The following is a 20,402-nucleotide window of genomic DNA, read 5'->3' on the forward strand; positions in this document are numbered from 1 at the left end:
ATGATGGTGGTGATGGTGATGACAGTAATGGTGGTGGTGATGGTGATGATGGTGATGGTGGTGGTGATGGTGATGATGGTGACAGTAATGATGGTGGTGATGGTGATGATGGTGGTGGTGATGATGGTGATGGTGGTGGTGGTGGTGGTGATGGTGATGATGGTGACAGTAATGATGATGGTGGTGATGGTGATGATGATGAAGTTGGTGGTAATGATGATAACAAATACATGGGCTAATATCTATATAGCACTTGTTATATGCCAGGTACTCTATGAGGTAGGGATTATTTATCCCCATTGTACAGGTGAGGAAGCTGAGTCAGAGTGAGGTCAATAAACTTAAGATCACACACTTAGGAAGTGATGGAACCAGGATTTGAATCCTGGACTCAGGCACTTTGGGCCCTAATCCAAAGCTCCTTGCTCCTAATTACTGAGTTCCAAGGTCATTTGAGGCAGGTGGCTTTGGACGGCCTGGGCCCATGCTAACTCAGTGGTTTTCAGGTGTTGCTCTCCTCCTCCACTCCTCAGCTTCATGAGGATACTTTCGTTAAGGTTTAAAGAAGTGTTGGCTCAGGGTCAGTTACAGACTTCCTTGAAACAAAGCTAACTACTGAGAAAGACCAAGAGTGGATGGCAAGGATATTTGGATGAAAAGACCAAGAATGAATGGTAAGGATTTTTGACTTTCAGCTTTGGCCTGTTTGGACTATTAAAGGGAAACTTCCAGGAGACTAAAGTTGGCAGTATGGAGTTATCCACCCTGCTCTCTAGGCCTCGCCTCCTCAGTCAGGGTGGAAGTGGAAGCAGAAGCAGCACTAGCACCTTCTCTAAGACAGACTCTAAGGGGTGCTTGCCTGACTCCCAGATCATAGGAGCCGCGGTCCAGCCAGCATAATCTGGAGCCCATATCAAACTTCAGGTTCCCCAGCACCTCCACGAGCCACAGTTGCAGGTAATAGGAGAACTAGTAGCTGACACAATCCTTACTTCTTGGAGACTGAGCTGCAACGCTCCTTTTAAGGCATGTGACTTCCTTTTACCTCTTGAGATCTTGGGAGGAGGGAGAGAGTTTCTCAGAAAGTTTTAAGGGAAGGCTATTTATTCTCATTCATTCATCTGCAACCCAATTCTCCTAGCCATGTTACATAACATACTCACAAGCCCAGGGATTAGGATGTGGTCATGTTGGTGGCAGGAATGGGGAACGTTACTCTGCCTACCACAGTAGTCTTCTAGGTTTTTTCTACAAGTTTTATCTTTCACATTTAGGTCTACGAGCCATCTCTCAATAATCTTTATGTACAATATAAGGTAGGGCTGAAAGTTCTCCATTTCCCATATGATCTCCCATTGACCCAACACCATTTATTGCAAAGACTATTCTTTCTCCCATTAAGATGTCGTGGGGCCTTTGTTGAAGTCAGGTGATTATAACTGTGTGGACCCTTCTGATTCAGTGGTCCAGAAGTCTGCTGCCAAATGAATGTTGAACAGTGGGTGAAGGTGGGTGAGAAAGAAAACCCTGGTTTGTAGTGTTTGCTATGTTCTGTGAACCCACTTCTGGTACCAATTTCTGTGTTGGTTCATTTTGCATCATTATAACTGAATATCTGAGATGGGGTAATTTACAAAGAAAAGGAATTCATTTCTTACAGACTTGGAGACTGAAAAGTCCAAGGTTGAGGTGGTGACAGTGTATTTGGTGAGAGCCTTCTTGCTGGTGGGAACTTTGCAGAGTCCCAAGGCAGTGCAGGGTATCACATGGCAAGGGGACTGAGTGTACTGGCTCAGGTCTCACTCCCTCTTCTTATAAAGCCACTGGTTCCACTCCCATGATAACTCATTAATCCATTAACTCATTAATATATTAATCTATGAATGAATTAATCCATTAATGAAGGCAGAGCCCTCATGACCCAATCACCTCTAACAGGCTCCACCTTTCAGTATGGCCACATTGGGTATTAAGTGTCAACATAAGTCTCTCACCATGGCCAATTTCAACCTATCAACATGAAGTAAATGGGCTTAGAGACCACTTAACTGTTGGCTCCGATGTCCCAGGAAGGGATGGTTCTGGCCCCTCTGCATTGGTTGGTGTATTAGTTCATTCTCACTCTGCTGATGAAGACATACCCAAGACTGGGTAGTTTATAAAGAAAAAGAGATTTAATGGCTGGAGGGGCTCACAATCATGGCAGAAGGCATGTCTTACATGGCAGCAGGAAAGAGAATGAGAAGCAAGTGAAAAAAGATTTCCCCTTATAAACCATCAGCTCTCTTGAGACTTACTCACTACCCGAGAACAGTATGGGGGAGACTGCCTCCATGATTCAGTTACCTCCCACCAGGTTCCTCCCACATCACAGAATTATGGGAGCTACAACTCACGATGAGATTTGGGTGGGGACACAGCCAAACCACATCAGTTGGTTTATCTTTTCCTCCAGACTGCATATTGACTCTTAAAAAGTGAGACCGAATGGGCAAGGTCTTTGCATGTACTTTTTCCTCATGTATGTAAAGCCAAACCATTTTCAGAAGCCGCCAGCAGGGTCTACCATGTCCTAGCCCCCAGGGTTGGTTGGACCACGATGATCACAGACAGTGGACCAGAGACGGTGCTACCTTTAGCCTGTGGCCAAATCTACAGACTCAGCGGAGCTACTCTGCTGACAGAAGTAACATAACTCTCCCCTGTGTTACTCTTTCCAAGGCAGAGTGTGGCCTTGATGGTGCCTATTGATAGTGCCATTGGCCTAAAGGTTCATTGCAATCAAGTCCATTTATGAAGTGAAAAAGCATGAGAAGAAGCCTCCTAAGCAAAAGAGGCTCTTAGCAAGTTCAAGTTTCTCATTTTCTCTTAGTGGAGACCTGCAGAGATTTCAGAAGAAAGGATACAGGGCCCCTGGTGCACCTGGCTTCAGAGTAAAGCCTCTCACTGGTAGCCCATTCCCAAGAGGAGGGAAGCTGTGGCATGGCTGTGCCAGGTGTCCAGGGCCCATCTGGGAATTTTCTGGGAGATCTATTAAACCACTCAGGCAGCCTGGCTATCCATTATGCCTGGCTGTGGTGTTCAAAGTCTTTCCCTATCAGACAGGAGTCAAACACCACGTGGGTAGTTTGGGATCCCAGCTGGTGTCCACTTGCAGTGGACAGGAGACCTGACACAGAACAGGAAGTCTCTGTAACCACCACCCTCCCTCACCCAGGCCATTGTATTTGGAAGGAAGAATGGCGAGCAGGATCTCCATGACTCCAGTTTCAGAGCGAAAAGGAACTCCGCATCCCAGCGTTCACCTGTAGCCATGTGTGGGCAAATGCCCAGTGCAGGGGATTTCTCCTGGGCCAGGTGTTCCTGTGATTTTTAGGCTGGGGCCTCAGCCTCACCCATTGATTCCTTTTCCTGACCTGCCCTGCTTCTGCTCAGAGAATGGGGGAGGCCACCAAGTGGTTTCCAGAGAAAGAACATGGACAGGAGGCAGTTCTCTAGGATTGCCTGGGCCCAGAGTTCTCAGGAGGGCGAAGGGTTACTAAACCTGAGACAGCAAGTCCAGGTCCTCTGAGATGCAGACTCCGAGCCGGGATTAGATGTGGGCGAGATGTGTATTGGGGAAGATACCTGTGAGGGGAAATGAGCAGGAAGCCAGAGGAGGCAGAGGGCCCACAGACTGGGCTGCAGCTGTGAGCCCTGTGATTGGAGGGAGAGAGGAAGGAGAGAGAGGAAAGGGAGGGAGGCGGAAAGGATGGAAGGGGAAGGAAGGAAGGGAGGGAGAGGAGGAAGAAAGGGAAGAGAGGGAAGAAAGGAGGGAGGGAGGGAGAGGGAAAGAAGTGGAGGGGGGAAGAAGTGGGGTAGGAAAGAAGGATGGATGAGGGAAGGAAGGGAGGCAGAAGAAAAAGAAAGGGAAGAGAGGGAAGAAAGGAGGGAGGGAGGGAGAGGGAAAGAAGTGGAGGGGGGAAGAAGTGGGGTAGGAAAGAAGGATGGATGAGGGAAGGAAGGGAGGCAGAAGAAAAAGAAAGGGAAGAGAGGGAAGAAGGGACGGAAGGGAGAGAAGACTCTGGTGCTGCACAGATGTAAGTCTCAGCAGGGAGAGCAGGAAGTCCTGGAGCCCAGATTGTCCTCCAGACAAGCCCCATCTTGTGGGCTCAGGCAGCCTCTACATCCCTGCCTCATCCAGACACTGGGAGCACCCTGCCGGCAGCGTGGCCTCCACACTCACACAGGGAAGGATTTCCGAGTCCGGCAGCTGGGGACGTTAGTCATTTTTGCTCCTTGCCATTGGGGACTCAAGAGGTGCATGTTCATGTCAACCACCGCCAGAACGAGGCGGATGAAGAGCTGACCTCAGATGAAGTCCGGCGGCTGGATTGCGGCCATGCGGGTGGGCAGGAGGTGCATCAGGAAGTGGACCAAGCCCATCAGTGGGAGCCCCGTGGGGGAAAAATAGATCCCCAGGGTGCCCGTCCATTCTGCTGACTCAGAGTCTCTGGGATGGGGCTAAGAATGTTTTTAATGAGCCCCTGGGTAATGCTGACACACAGCCAAATCCATATGCCATGGGAGGAAAATAGTATTCCCAGCCTCCCTCCCTCCCTCCCTCCCTCCCTCCCTCCCTCCCTCCCTCCCTTCCAATCCATAAAACATGAGAGGAAAGTCTATCCCCAGCCTCCCTCCATCCCTTCCTCCCTTCTACCAGGTAACCACGAATGCCTATTACATGCCAGGCAGCATGTGGCTGGTCCACAGTGTATGTTCCAGGGGGACATCGGGTACAAATCAAATGATTATTACCCAAAGCACTGAATTGCACTCTGTTAAGGGCCATAGAGGGAATATTTAGAGGAGAATAGAGAATCCCATCTCCCACTCCTCCCATCTCCGAAGAGGGAGGGGCTTCCACTCTCTGTGGGGAAGCTTAGGGGACTCCCCTTGCTCCTCTCCTCCTCTCTCTCTTTTATTCTTCTCTGGGGAGGACGAGAAATACCTGATTGGCCAGTCTGGGAAGGATGACTCCCAAGACAGTGTCTGCCTTTGGATTGATTCATCCTCCCTATAAATCATGCTTTACCCTCTAAATGGCCACATCTCCCCCGTTACCCGTCTCCCTATGAGGAAGGGTGTGGAAGCACCTGGACCTCACTGGTTTGCTGGGTCATCACTCTCCTGCCATTCCCTGTGCCGTGCACATTACATGGGAATGCCTTTTTTTCCTATTGCTCTGCCTTTTATCAGCCAGTTCTTTCTCAGAGAGCCTTCACAGGGTGGAGGAGAAGCTTGCCTGCTGTGCCCACAGCTGATTCACTGTAAAGCTAATGGAGCTCACACTTCTGACACCTGTGCACGGACCCCACCAGGGTTCAGGAGTGGGCTTAGCCACGGTCCACAGAAGCATTCCTTACAGCTTACATCAGTCAGATCTTTCAGCTGCAATCTGTAAGACCACTGTTCCCTTTCCCACTGATGCCACTGCATATTGGGTGACACTAGGGAGACCTGGGACATTTTTGGGATCTGGTTAAGGGCCAGCTGAGTTGGGTTTTAGTGGGATTGTCTATGTAGGTCACATAGTTCTGAACTTGGGCAAGAAATAGAGGAAGGTCATCCTCCCCTATCACAGTCCCAGCAGCAAAGAACACAGGACCTACAGTCTAAGGGGGACCCTGATCTTGTTCAGGGTTGGGGAAAGAGGGGGTTCTCTGGAGATGTCAGTCCTGAGTCCATATGAGGAGTGGCTAGGAGCCCCTGGACAGAGGACTGGGGAGGGGACAGGGGTCTTCCAGACAGAATGCACATCATACTCAAAGGCCCAGTGGGGGCAGGGGGGTGGCCCATGTGAGGCCATGACAGGAGACAGGGGCCGGGTACAGACTGAAGGGGAAGGGCGTCTGCTGGGCTGCAGGGGTGGGCTCAGCCCAGACCTCACTGGGCCTCATGGTCCATGGCAAAGATCCAGCTTTTCCTCCCAAGAGCCAGGGAACGCCACCCCCAGACAGATTTGTGTTGGAGAACATGTGATGAGTAGATGGCAGGGGCAGTGAAGGAATGCATTCTCTTCCCCGGTCCACAAGGGCACGTAGTTTCAAGGGCAAGAGCTTCCCAGCACCATGCTCCCCCACCTCCATCCGGGGTCTTAAGGGTCTTTTTTCACATTTTCACTGGCACGGGAAAATAATCAAAGTCAGTCACTCCAGCGGAAGCTTAAAGGAACTCCTTTCATAGGTCAAAGGGCTTGGAGGAGGGAGTTCCTCCCAGGTTAAAAGTCCCCTTCATCCACACCCCTTCGGATTCCATACTTGGGTCCCCTTCCATAATCTTCGTGGAATCTCTCTCTCATCTTTTTCTCTCTCCTTTTTCTCTTTCTCTGCCTAAATAAATCAGTTTCTGCAAAAACTCTTTGGGGTCCGATTTTTACTTGCTAGCCCACCACGCCTGGCATGGTCCCCTCTCCCTTTCTTGAGTGAGTGAGGGACCAAGAACAGCCCACCGGAGAGCCAGCTGAGCATTCCCCTGCACCCAGAAACCTGGCAACAGCAGGAGAGGCTTCTGTGGCAAGAGCAAGATCAGCACCGTCCTGGCCACGGCTTCAGAAGGAATGCTCTGCAGAACGTGCCCCCCTGGCTGGTGGGGGGGATCCTGGCAGAGTGCACTGACCCTGAGAGAGTACCAGAAACCATGATGGCTTCATCCTGGGGTCTCAAGCACAGGTCAGAGGATCCTATTTTCACCCAAGAATTAATTCACAAATACATCATGATACACCATCTCTCGTGGTCCCCTTCCAAATCCACGTCCATCCATCACTATAGCAGCCCACAGCCCATAATAAGAACTAGGGATGGTAACTAATGTGGAGGCAGGGAAGCTGAGAGGCATCCTGGGGCCACATTGCTGATCCTCTTCTCTCTTGCCTGGCCCTCAGGGTCACCTTCGTGTGGCTCAGCCCTTCCGTCCTTCAAGCCCTCATCAGCTCCAGGGTGGGCCCCAGCTTGTGCCCAGGGGCGGTGGCTAGCATGCAATGTCTTCCAGATAGCCATATCTCATTTTAATCAGGGAGCAATTCCAGCATGGAAGTCCCCATCATGCTCCCACCAGCAGGTACAAGTGCTGGTTTGTGACAGATGAACGCACCCACAGCCTATGCATCTTCATCATGGAGGCCTGTGCCCAGCACAACAGCTGGGCGGCAGGGGTAGGGGCAGGGTCAAACACCAAATTACACATTCCCTTGGGCTAAGGAAGCCACCCCAGAAGCAAAATGCTCCATGCAACAGCCAGGGAGTCAGGCTGCAAGCTTGGCAGCAGGGAGGCAGCTGCGAGCCTTCTTAGAGGAGAGGGGTCCTGTGATCATTCCATGGATGCTTGCCGAGCTCCGGGCTCAGGATAACTGACCAATTATGGTGCTGCCGGAGGGCCTTATTTACCATACACATGTCACAAAATCAGGCTTCCCCAGCAGGGAGCCACTGGGGACAATGCCATGAGACAATATAAAAGTGATTTCTGGTGGGGCACAGTGGCTCACGCCTGTAATCTCAGCACTTTGGGAGTCTGAGGTGGGCGGATCATGAGGCCAAGAGTTCCAGAGCAGCCTGGCCAATATGGTGAAACCCTGTCTCTGCTAACACACACACACACACACACACACACACACACACACACACACAACACACACACACACTAACACACTAGCTGGGCATGATGGCACATTCCTGTAGTCCCAGCTACTTGGGAAGCTGAGGCAGGAGAATTGCTTGAACCTGGGAGGCGAAGGTTTCAGTGAGCCAAGATCACACCACTGAACTCCAGCCTGGGTGACAGAGCAAGACTCTATCTCAAAAAAAAGAGGTGATTTCTATGCAAAGTAGATTTTGAGAATATCGTACCAAGGAAGCCACAGCTTTGCACAACTCCATGGAATAATGAAATATCTTAGTGATCCACAAGAGGGAGCTGTCGGTTAACTTTGGAGATCTCACAGGCTGAGAAGTTTTGGCCACTTCCGGGAAGGAGTCACTCATACCTGACTGAGGGTCTATTTCAGGTTTTAAGAAATGAAAAGTCACAAATGGCCCAGAAAATCCCTGAGATAGGGGCTCCCAGAGCCAAAGGGCTCACTAGGTTCTGGGGATTTGTGGACACACCCATGGCTGTCCTGGATTTGCCCAGGGCAGGCACTCTTTGACTCAGCACAGGGGGTGATACCCCGGGGACACAGGACAGTGTCTGGAGACATTCTTGGTTGCCATGACTGGTGGAGGTGCTGGCATCTGATGGGCGGAGGCCAGGGACACTGGAACATCCTGTGGTGCACTGGGCAACTCCTTCCCCTAACGAATGACCTTGCCCAAAATGTTCACAGTGCTCAGGGTGACAGTCCTGAACCTCAATGAAAGGAGCCATTTTCCCTCCAGGTGGGAAAGGCCTCCCCTGGCTGTGGTGTGAGGGGCTGGTCTGGAAGCTTCTCTCCAGCTGGGAAAGGCCTCCCTGGCTGTGGTGAGAGGGGCTGGTCTGGAAGCTTCTCTCCAGGCAGGAAAGGCCTCTCCTGGTTGTGGTGGACAAGGGGCTGGTCTGGAAGCTTCTGGATGCTCTCACTATCCATCTGGAGAGCAGGTGCCCCATGACCTCTCTTTGCAGGGGCAAGGGGTCTGCTGTCTGGAAGAAGCCCTCCCCAGGTGAAGTGAAGGCTGGGGCCATGCCCTCTTCCTCATATTCTAAGTGACCTCAGAAAATAAATTTCTGCAGGTGTCATTATGTATCTGTACATCCTCAGCCCCAGGTGGGCCAGGACAGGCCTTTGGGCTGGGGATTCCAGGGTCTGCATCGTGGGTTCTTGGCCTGAGGCTTGGACCCCTCATGAAGTCCCCCCTGGGGAGAGATCCATGAGGTGTCAAGCCAGGGCTCCAAGCCAAATGAAATGTAAACTCACAGAGACACGTTTCCAACAGGGGAATGCCTAATTTTCTCAGGTGATAGCGCCCATTTGTGCTTTTTAGGGTACGTTTCTATTCTTTCTCCATCCATCTCAGAAGAGCCTCTGAAGCAGAGACACTGCTGCCCTCCCCCTCCTCATTGCTTCTCAGTGCTGTGGGAAGGAAGGCAGAGTTCACACCCAGACCCAGGGCTTCAGGTCCCGTCCCTCTGACTGGTCTTAAATTATAAGTTGCCTCTTCTCTTGAGCATCTTCTTTGAGTTCTCTCTGTCCCCAGCTTCACTTTCTTGTGGACTCAGCCTTTTGCTGCTTAAAACAGGGGAGAAAAGCAGCCAGTTAGTATGCAGACTCCACGCCCATCCTGATGCCATAATTTACCCAATCAGAATAAATGAAAATGCAGCTAAAGGTGATCAAAACAATTTTCACTTTGACATGGGCTGCCAAGAAGCAAATAAAATCCCTGTTTCCCTCTCTTGGGTAGGAAGTCATCCAAGTGCCATGACCACAGCCAGCCCTGGTCAAAGAGGGGACTGCCCAACACTTCAGGCTGAATGTTGATGGGGTGTGGGGATAGGCCAAGGCTCACCTGGCCTAATGAGACACAAACAGGCAGGGTAACAGCCATGCGGCACCCCTGGTATCGTCATGGCTTACTGCCCACAAATTGCGTTCATATCTGTCATTTCTGGAACCTTCACATTTAATGCCTATGAGGGGATAGATTCTCCTGCCCAGACCTTTGGCATCCAGCAGCTGAGTGCACTTACCAAACCCAGCCACAGGCAATAGGTCTGGGGCCCAGTCATACCTAAGTGAGCCTGAGGTGTGGGCCCCGGCGGCAAGGTCCTCGTCATTGGGAACCCCCAGGTCCTCTCTTTCCCGGGGTGGGGGTTTCTTCCTTTTAGTCCTTAGGGGCTTCTCTGTAGAGGACAGATGAATCCACACATGGCTCTGTGACTTCAGACAAGTGACAACTTCTTGCAGCCTCACGCCCACCCAGCCTGACATTTTTGAGCATGCTGTGTGGGCCAAGTGTGTGCTTGGTACCTTATGCTATTACAGCTGCTCAACTGATGAGGAAACTGAGGCCCGGGAAGGCGACGTGCTCTCCCAAGCCTGTACTGCCTGTAAGTGGCAGAGCTGGGACTTGAGCTCCGGGCTGCTCGGCTCCCACTGGGAGCCAGTGACTGGAGGACTTAATGAAGCTGCAAGCAACTGAAAACCCAGCACCAGTATGACAGCTTTTGCCTTAATAGATCTCTGTGTTTTCACACCACCTTCTGAGTCACTCTCCCATTACCAGGTTAAAACATCCTGTGATATCACTGAAGTTGTCGCTGGCAGGGGTGGGAGGAGGGCTTATTATCCCCACTGTACAGATGGAAAAATGGAGTCAGTGAGGAGACACAGCCAGTGCATAGCAGACCCAGGAACTGGAATTGTTAAATGCTGGAGAGCAAGCGGGCCTGTGGGGTGGGCCAGCCAAGCCTGCTCATTTACAGACAAGGTCACAAAAGCCCAGAGAGGCTAGGCACAATGCCTAAGGCCACACAGCTAGTTAGCGGCCAGTGTGGAACTAGAACCCGTATCTCTCAGCCCAGAGTGCTTCCCGCTGCAGCACAAGCCTCTGTGACTCACCCAGCGGCCCATGCTTAGCGGGGAACAGTTTGCTTTCCGCGAGGGGCACTCGGGCCAAGGCTGCCAGCTCAGTGATGAAGCTCTGTTCCGCTTCCTGAAATGCAAGCAGAGAGGAGCATTCAGCAGGGCCTCCCTCTGCCTTCCGGACTTCTCTACATCTCTCTCCAAGTGAGTGCAGTCTGCCACTTGAGGCTGGCCACCAGGGACCACGTCCCTGTCCTGGTGTGGAGGAGAATTTTCTAAGATGCATCCCAGGGAGGAGAGGAGCAGGAGGAGGCACCTGAGAGGGAAGGAGCTGACATCTACCAGCTCCTGCACGTAACTCTGTATCCTCACTCACAGCAGCCGTGGGTTTCCAGTTGGCTGAGTGCACTGAGGTCAGAGGGGCTCCGTGACCTGCCCGGAGCAGGTGCAGCAGAATAGGACGGGACCCGCTTCTGCCCGACTCCACAGACTGGCCCTTAACTGCCAACACCGTGGCATAACCAGACACATCAGAATTCCCTGATGCATGAACTGTGTGACCCTGGATAGCAACTTAACCTGTGCATGCCTTGATGTGTCCACCTGTCGTGGGACAGCAGCAGTAAGCTCCTTTGTTGGAAAGTGCGTGCAAAGCTCTCAGCTCACGACTGTCTATCACAGAGCCTCAGTAAGTGCCTACCAGCCAGCACTGCTGTATCTCATCATTGTCACCCTGCAATTGCCACCATCAGTGGAGGACACCAAAGGGGCCAGCACTCTGCTGAACGCTTCCATTCTGGAAGATTTGATTTTTTTAAAGGCAGCCGCTTTGCTTAGCCACAGTTATAGTCTCACCTTATATCCACTGTATACTGTCACACAAACGGGACTGTGTGTGATGAAATATGCACTTTGTATCATGAGAGCTGAGCTTCCTGTTTGCTGTAAATAAAGGGTAAACTTTAGCTCCCACCAACACTGCCTGAGTGACTACAGAAGTCACCATTGTACCACCAGCCTCCTGGTGGCCATGCACCCGCAGGGGGGTGCTCAGTTCTCCGTCAGGTCCGTAGATGAGGGCTGACCAGCTGCTCAGGGCCTGGCCCTGCTTGGGGTGCTACAGCCGCTGGAGGGATCCACACAGGCCACCTGCCCTCCAGGGATTCAGGGTCCTAGGGTGAGGCCAATGCACCCTCAGCAGGTGAGGCTCGGCGGGTCAACAATGCCACAGGCGGGGAGGCGCAGGGACCAGGGCGTACCCCTCACAACAGTCCCATGGCTGACCCACGGTCACAGGCTGGCTTTCGCTATTTCTGCTCCTCTTTAAACCACAGCCTTTTGAAGGCCCAGTTCTGTAACTCATACCTGCAGCTGGGTCTCCAGCCGGGCTTCCAGAAGGTCCATGACTCCTGCCTGCTGCTGCCGGGCGTGCAGACGCATCTGCTGGTGCACCGGGAACTGGGCCAGGAACCTCTTCTGCTGGGACAGCATCCTGGTGGGAGAAAGGCAGGCAGGGAGGGAGGGAGGGAGGCAGGCAGGGAGGCAAGAAGGGAGGGAGGGAGGAAGGAGAGAAAGAAGACAGGAAAGCAGGTGTGAGGGAGGAAGGGAGGGAGCGAAGGAGGAAGGAAGGAAAGAGGGAGGAAGGGAGGGAGGGAGGATGGGAGGGAGGGAGGGAGGAAGTCAGTGCCACTGGGGCTGCTGGCTGACTAGGGTCCCAGTGCAAACCTTTCTGAAGGGCTGCTGCATGGAGGCATGTAGTGGATGCTAGATGTCATTGATCCCTGGGAACCCCAAGAGGGGCCTGGTCATTGGGGGCGTCATTCACGGCAGCCCCAGCCCCAGACCCCACAGGCAGGCTGCCTCTCCATCGAAGTGGACGCCCTTTACAACGCAGGAGCTTACAGAGTCCTGCCCACACACTTTCCATGTGATCTTTGGAGGAGCTTCACAACACCAGCAGGACAGCGTAGAAAAGCCGGGGGAAGAAGCCCAGAGACGTGGGGCCTCCCTGAGTGCACACATCTGTGACATGGCTGAGCAGAAGGTGGCATCGTCTCGTGAGAAAAACAATCTTACTCCCGCGGAGAAGCATTCTCCTGAAAGGACCGGAGATCTACCAGCTTCCCATCCCTGATTTTAAATCTCAGAACTGCCCCAGCCCCTCCCTTGTAAAACGAGAAGCTTCCTGGAATGCAGCCTCTGGGAAATCCCGAATATGGCAGGCAACCCTGTTACAGAGCCGCAGGGCCCACCCCCTCTCTGGGTGCCCTCAGCTCCTCAGCAAACAGCAGAATCCAGATTCAGCCACCCTGTTTCCATTATTGCCCCCCGCACGCCTCCTTCCCATCTTTTAGGGCAGATTTTCTGGACCGGGTCAAATTTCTAGACCTGAAGGCAGAGCCACCTTCAGCATGGTTGGCAGCTGTGCATGTGGCGTCCCCGAGGCGCGGAAATGCAGCCTGCTTCTACTTCCCGCTCTTCTGTCTGCCAGTAACACCTTTCCTCTCTTTTTTGTCTTTGTCCAGAAAATTCTTATGCATCCTACAAGACCCCATCATCCATCCCTCCAGCCCTCACTTTCTCCCCCCATCCGCTCATTCATCCATTAAAGTATCTCTCACCTTTTCATTCAAAAGAATGAAATCATGCCCTTTGCAGCAACGTGGATGGAACTGGAGGCCATTTTCTTAAGTGAAACAACTCAGAAACAGAAAGACCTCATGTTCTCACTTACAACTGCGCACATGGACACAGCAAGTGGAATGACAGGCTGGGTGCAGTGGCTTATGCCTGTAATCCTAGCATTTTGGGCGGCTAAGGCGTGTAGATCACAAACACCTGAGGTCAGGAGTTTGAGACCAGCCTGGCCAACATGAAGAAATGCTACCTCTATAAAAATACAAAAAAATTAGCCAGGCATGGCGGTGCATGCCTGTAATCCTATGTGCTCAGGAGACTGAGGCAGGAGAATCACTTGAGCCTGGAAGGCAGAGGTTGCGGTGAGCTGGGATCATGCCACTGCACTCCAGCCTGGGCAACAGAGTGAGACTCCGTCTCAGAAAAAAATTGAAAAAAAGAAAAAAAAGAGAGAGTGGAAGGATGGACAACAGAGACTCAGAAGGGCAGTGGGACGATGGGAGGGGAGTGGACAATGAGAATTACTTAATGGGTAAAACATACACTATTTGGGTGATGGGTACACTAAGAGCTCAGCCTTCACCCTTATTCAGCATAGCTATGTAATAAAATTATACTTGTGCTCTTTCAAAAAGAAAAAGAAACTGCCTCTATGAACTCGAGGAGATTGGGGAGGGAGGGAAGGGCGTCAACAGCCACATATAAGCTGTGAGTCACAGATGGGGTCATGCATCCCGGCCTCCACCACTCCGCTTCCTTTTCCTCCTTCATAAAGCACGTTGGCCCAGGCAGCTCCTGGGGCTCCTTCCCTTGGATCGCCTGGGTCAAAGTGAAGCCCTTGGACCACATCTATCAGAATGCTTGGTGGGGAGGGGTGTGGCTGAAATTCAGATTCTTGGGCTCCTCTCACACTTTCTGAGCCCAAGTCTCCGGCTGTGCTCCCAGAACCTACAAGTTTAGCAGGAAAGCTGAGGGATGCTTCTGCGCCCCACATCTGAGGACTGCGGGACCCTAGTTTACTGGGAGCCTGGAAAGTCAGAGCAAGCTCAGTCTGTGCAACCCTGCAGCAGGGCATTTCCTGACAGCTATTAGCGAGTGGCCTCCTAATAACAGCCCGGTCGGCTGACCCCTTCACTCAGGCCTTGTGAGGAGTGAAGAAGCCAAGAGAGCCAAGCCCGCCTGCGGACCTCAAGCACTTCGGGATAGGACATCTGCATGGCCTGAGCTGCTACATGGTGCTTATTGTGATGGTCACAGTCCCAGGAAGCAGCCACCTCTTCCTCACCTCCTTGCCCTCTCACTGTGCTTCTGCAGGTCACCTCCCATGTATACAACCTGCCCCCAAATCCTCATCAAGATCTGCTTCTGAGAATGCCCAAAGAACGAGAGGGGAGGCACATGTCCGGGCTGTGAATGCCACTTAAACCTGGGAACGAAGCCACCACCACACTTTGACCTGCTCACTCATCTGTGCCAGGTGCCATTCCAGGTGCTGCATGGAGGGCAGAGACCAGGACAGAGGCACCGGGTGAGGGAGGCTGATGGTGCCCGAGTCCATGGGCCATGTACGCGATGGCACCCGCCGACAGCGCCACAGAGAGACACGCCACGTGAAGGGGTAGAGAACACCCCCACGTGGGACCTCAGTTGGGGCCTCACCTCTGGTGGACCGCGTGGGAGGCCTCATGAGCGCCACCTGCTGTCCTGCCGCCAGACGAAGGGCTGCTGAGCTCCTGCTTTTTCTGAAGCTTGTAATTTTCCATCCTCTCGCCTAGATCATTTAACACAGGACAATCAAGGGGTCTGTTTGGAGGATCGACTGTGCCAGGTCTGGGGCAGGTTCTGGGGTGCAGGGTGAGCAGGACACACCAGCTCTCAAAGAGTGCCGTTCTACTAGCACAGGGACAGGGCACTGTGTGCGTGAATGACACGGCTTCCATAGTGGGCCAGGCGCTGCAGAAGGAAACTATCTATGGTGCACCCCTCCACCTGCTCCATCTCCAGCTTTCTCATATCAGGAGAAAAGGGAGGTCGGATAAGAAAAAGTCAACCCTGAGCAGGCACCACAAAGAGCTCAAAAAGCCACACTTGACAGGAAAAGCGATTGGCCAGGCAGAGTCAGGGCAGTGCGGAAGCGAGCGTTTTCAAGGAGCTAGGAGGTCTGGGCTCCGAAGTCATGCCCCGTTTCTTGGAGCTCCTCCTTGTTTGCAGGTTAAGCTGCTCAGGAAACTCTTGACTTTTAAAAGCTTTAAAAGTAAAGTGAGGCTGGGTGAGGTAGCTCACGTGTGTAATCCCAGCAGTTTGGGAGGCCGAGATGGGTGAATCACCTGAGGTCAGGGGTTTGAAACCAGCCGGGCCAACATGGTGAAACCCTGTCTCTACTAAAAATACAAAAATCAGGCAGGCCTGGTGACGCACATCTGTAATCCCAGCTACTTGGGAGGCTGAAGCTCTGGATCCAGGGGAGGGTGTTATAACAAGAGCATTTACGAAACTGGCTTCCAACCGTCATTATCTGTAGGTTACTGGAACTGGGGAGATTGTCCTTTCCATCACCCCAGGGTGGCCTTTACAAGGGCCCAAGGGAGAAAATTCTCAAGGTCTCAAACGCCCCCTGGGCCACTGGGCTCATGGTCACTGTGGTGGCTTTAACTAAGTAGGTCACCATCTCTTTGACCACCAGGAAGCTCACAGACAAAATCACATTTCACGTCCAAGTAGGATTTGTGGGCAGATGTCCTAGATCAGGGGTCCCCAAACCCTGGACCACAGACTGGTACTGGTGCCTGGCTGTCAGGAACCCAGCCACACAGCAGGACATGAGTGGCAGGCGAGTGAGCGGAGCTTCATCTGTATTTACAGCCGCTCCCCACCACGCGCATCACTGCCTGAGCTCTGCCTCCTGTCACATCAGCCGCAGCATTAGAGTCTCATAGGAGCGTGAACCCTACTGCAAACTGCACATGTGAAGGATCTAGGGTGAGTGCCCCTTATGAGAATCTAATGCCTGATGATCTGTCACTGTCTCCCATCACCCCCAGATGGGACTGCCTAGTTGCAGGAAAACAAGCTCAGGGCTCCCACTGATTCTACATGATGGTGAGTTGCATAATTATTTCATTGTATATTACAATGGAATAATAATAGAAATAAAGTGCACAGTAAATGTAATGGGGACTGCTGTCCTAGATGAGCCTCGCCCTGACTCCATCTCAGGGTCCTATCCTCATCCTGGGTGATCGACTTAAAACACTCGCACTGTAATGGATGTGTCTTTATGCTTATGTTTCTTTAAGAGCCTTTTGAAAAAGGCTTTTGAGACAAAGGAGGGATAAATAAATACATTAAAACACTGAAATAATTAAATGCCCCAAAATAAAATTCACAACATCTGACATCCCATTCTGCCCCAAACTAAAAGCACACGTTGCCAGCCTCTTCTGTGTCTTCCCCGAGGGGTCCCGTACCCTGCAGTGTCTTCAGGTGCTGCAGTCTGCTCTCCTCGTGGTCCTCCATGATGCTCCCGATTTGCTGGTAATACGCCTGCACTAGGCGGCTGACACCAGCGCTGGTCACATAGACGCTCTCCACTGCTGCCTCCATCAGCGTCCTCTGAGGGGAGAAAGGAAGGACGGGGCCAGCAGAGAAGTCACACGTGGGAGCCACCCACAGCCCATCCGGTCCCTGCCTCCCTGTGCCCTGGTTCCAATCTTCCACCTACTCACCAACCTGGATTGGTCAGGAAGCAGCCAGTGAGTGCATGGCTGGTTTAAACTAGTCATGGTAATCCTATCTTCCTAGGCTAGGGATGTCTAGGCCTGGCTGTTTCATCCAGTTCGGGACAAGGAAATGTGATGTTAGGGAAAGTCTGCTAAGAGGCCTTCCTTTTTTTTTTTTGAGATGGAGTCTCACTGTTACCCAGGCTGGAGTGCAGTGGTGCAATCTCAGCTCATGCAACCTCCACCTCCCAGGTTCAAGTGATTCTCCTGCCTCAGCCTCCTGAGTAGCTGGGATTACAGGCACATACCTCCAGGCCTGGCTGATTCTTTGTATTTTTTGTAGAGATGGGGGTTTTGCCATGTTGGCCAGGCAGGTCTCAAACTCCTGACCTCAGGTGATCTGCCCACCTCGGCCTCCCAAAGTGCTGGGATTACAGGCGTGAGCCACTGTGCATGGCTGAGGCCTTCCCTTTCTAAACATTAAGGTGGAAGCTGAGCAGGTGAAAGACTGTTGCTCCCTCTTCCTGCCTGGAATGCAGGCCTGATGTTTTGGAGTGACAGTGGCCAGTTTAAGACTATGAAGCAATAAATTAACAGTAAGAATGCAGGGTCAGAAAGAAAGAGCCTCGTCCTTGGTCACATCACAAAGCCACTGTGGCAGCCTGGGGTCACACGCCTCCACATTTCTTGGGGTAGGGGGGTGAGTAACTGCTATTTGTTTTGAGTCATGCTACTTGTAGCTACATTTCTGCATGATGCTTTCTGAGACCAAAGCAGAAAAGACAGGAGGTGCTGAGACATCCCATCATTGGGGATGTGTTGGCTGTGCACTGAGAAAGTTATCATCCTTTTCTTCATAAGAGGATGGGCAGAACCTGGCGTGGTGGCTCAAGCCTGTAATCCCAGCACTTTGGGAGACCAAGGTGAGATGATCACGAGGTCAGGAGTTCGAGACCAGCCTGACCAACATGGTGAAACTCTGTCTCTACTAAAAATAAAAAGTTGGCTGAGTATGGTGGTGCATGCCTATAATCCCAGCTACTCAGGAGGCTGAGGCAGGAGAATCAGTTGAACCTGGGAGGCAGAGGTTGCAGTGAGCTGAGATCGAGCCACTGCACTCTAGCCTGGGTGAGAGAGCAAGACTCTGTCTCAAAAAAAAGAAGGTGGGCAAAAGCCAGAAAAGTTCAACCCCATTGTACCAAGTATTTATTGGATGGTCCTATGCTTTGGGTAAGAAAAAAACCCACTTACTCTCACTGCCGCATCTGAGAAAGGTACCTGGGCACTGAGGTGGAGTGGAGGCTGCACAGGTGAGGAGACTGCACAGCCTGTGTGGCAGCGCAGGTCTGAGCTGGGCTTCTAACTCCCAAGCCCCTGCTCATCCCTTACTGCCAATGCTTCTTTCCCTCTCCTCTGCCCCATCTGCAAAGGGGCTCCCACTCCATCCCTCCAAAGACGTGGGCTTCAGCCTTGCCCTTCCTATCAGGAGCTCTCATCCTCTTTCCCTGAAGGTCAGCAAACCCACCCACATCTTCACACCCTGTGAGCTCCTGCCACAGTAGAGCAGCGAGCACCCGGCTCTGCACCTACCCCTCCTCCCTTCCCCAGGCCTCCATCCCTGGCCACCCCGTCTCTCCTCCTCTCAGTTATTTTCTGCCCAGTCTCCTGTACCCATCAGCACACACATTTGTGCTAGTGTTCCAGGAAGCCCCTGAAGAGAGGTTGAATAAATGACCATCCTTCTAGAAACTAAGCTCAGTGTTCTTTTTTGTAAGTGTGAAGTTGTGGGGGTACTCATTTTCAATCTTGACTCAAAATCCTTCTGGAAAGCTGAGGACAAAATATGATACGACACTCATATCTTACTCCATTTCCATGCAGTGAGCATTTACTATTAGGTAACACGTGGACAATTTTAGGGATGGGGTGACATTCCCAATATCACCAGCGAGGCACAGCCCTAATGTTTGGATAATCTGAGGCAGATGTGAGATACTTAGAATAAGACAGGGTGTTGCAGAAATGTGGGTCCAACCTCTTTGCTGCACAGACACACAAAGTGACTTGTTTTACCAAGATGAAAGGAACCCCTTGGAAGGCACCTGGAAGTGCTCCTGCACTTCCTGATACCAGGGCTGCCTGCCGGGCACAGGGCTGTCACCTGCTGGTGTCTGCCAGCCACAGACACCCTTTCTGCAGTGGTCTGCAGTGAGCGAGGCGCTGTAAGGGGTGCCCCACCTCTCCTTACAGCTCATAAGGGGGGCACCAGGCAGACGCAGTGTGTGTGCTGCTCAGGCTCCGGCAGCCCTGGGGTGGCCCCTCACTAGGCTGGAGGCTGGAAATGTATTCTTTGCCCAGTCATAGGCCTCTTTTGTCCCCAGTGGGAAGAAAAGTGATCCTGACAGTGCAAGGTTGTGGGCAGAATCCAACAAGACAAGATAGGAAAAAGCACTTAGACTTAAGTGCAGTGCTAATGTGACTTCTTACTGTTACCATTTTAATTACTATTGTTTTTGATTCTTGTCAATATAAGAAGTTAAACAAGTCTACTTAAGCCAAATTGATTTTTAGTGGCATCGTTCAGCCATCGGGATGAATTCCAGAAAACTCCAGTGTCTCAGCAGAGAGAGCCAGGGGCAGGGAAAGCACATGTCTCTCTCTTTCTGGGAGACTGACGACTTTGGTTCAGATCCTGGTTCTGCCACTGACTGACTGTGTGGCTTTGGTGCCACCACATCGCACTCGGCTGCTGTAAGGACAGAGCCAGTTCTCAGGATGATGCAGCACAGGGCCTACAGCAGGAGAACCTGTGATCTGTTGCAGCTGATCGTCCCCATTCTGTGAGGGAGAAGACCCATCTTACAGTGAGAAAAACAAGGCTCAGACAAGTCAGGTAAAGTCGACAAGGCCACAAGCTCCATGAAGGGTGTGGCAAGGAGCAGACCCAGGCATGGGCCCTACCCGGATCCTTCTTGCCCTTGGTGGTCCCAGGGACAGGGGTCAGTACGTACCTTGAAGTCATCCCTGTCCTTGGCCCGGCTCTTGGTGGCTGCATTCCGTGCGTGCACAAGCAGCGCCTGCCCGATGGCACACTCCACACGCTGCTGTAGAAGCTGCCCCACCTCCTGGGCCTCGGCCAGGAGCCGCTGCTGGAGCTGCAGCCGTGTCTGCTGAGCCTCCTCGTCCAGCCGGCTGGCCTCCTCCAGCACACGCGCCTCCTGGGAGGGAAAGGACTGGGAGAGAGGGCCCAGTGCTCCATTCGCAGAGAGGCTCTGGCCAGGACTGGGATATGGGGTTGGTCCTATCCATGGCCCAGAGGTTGGAAAAGAGATGGAGAAAGGGCAGAAAGAGGTGGCCTCTCTAGGCTTGCCAAAGTCAATGGATGAAGTTAGGTGTCTGTCGAAGATTCCACTCCCCAGAAAAAGGGCATTTACTGAGCACCAACTATGTGCCCGGTACCATCTATGGCCCCTCACAAGATGGTGGGGGGGCCTTGCTCACCCTTC

The 20,402-nt window shown here is 52.3% G+C and overlaps 1 protein-coding gene across 4 annotated transcripts in view; it reads right to left on the reverse strand.

Annotated features, from left to right (window-relative positions):
- Positions 1-8,036: 8,036 nt before the first annotated feature.
- Positions 8,037-20,402, reverse strand: part of EVC (EvC ciliary complex subunit 1) — an 89,968-nt gene continuing 77,602 nt past the window's right edge. For 2 of the 4 annotated variants that reach the window (XM_037742225.1, XM_017539138.2), the window contains exons 15-21: positions 19,908-20,114; positions 16,645-16,789; positions 14,837-14,948; positions 11,906-12,032; positions 10,577-10,670; positions 9,747-9,858; positions 8,037-8,871 (exon numbers count right to left, since the gene is read on the reverse strand). In XM_037742225.1, coding sequence (XP_037598153.1) covers positions 8,718-8,871; positions 9,747-9,858; positions 10,577-10,670; positions 11,906-12,032; positions 14,837-14,948; positions 16,645-16,789; positions 19,908-20,114 — 951 coding nt within the window. In that variant the 3' untranslated portion in view covers positions 8,037-8,717. Of the gene's footprint in view, positions 8,872-8,916; positions 9,245-9,746; positions 9,859-10,576; positions 10,671-11,905; positions 12,033-14,836; positions 14,949-16,644; positions 16,790-19,907; positions 20,115-20,402 lie in introns of those variants that run through there. The other 2 variants (XM_017539142.2, XM_017539141.2) reach the window with 2 other exon arrangements.

The sequence above is a fragment of the Cebus imitator genome, unplaced genomic scaffold (genome assembly GCF_001604975.1).
Source record: "Cebus imitator isolate Cc_AM_T3 unplaced genomic scaffold, Cebus_imitator-1.0 Scaffold117, whole genome shotgun sequence".
In the NCBI taxonomy this organism is placed as follows: domain Eukaryota; kingdom Metazoa; phylum Chordata; class Mammalia; order Primates; family Cebidae; genus Cebus; species Cebus imitator.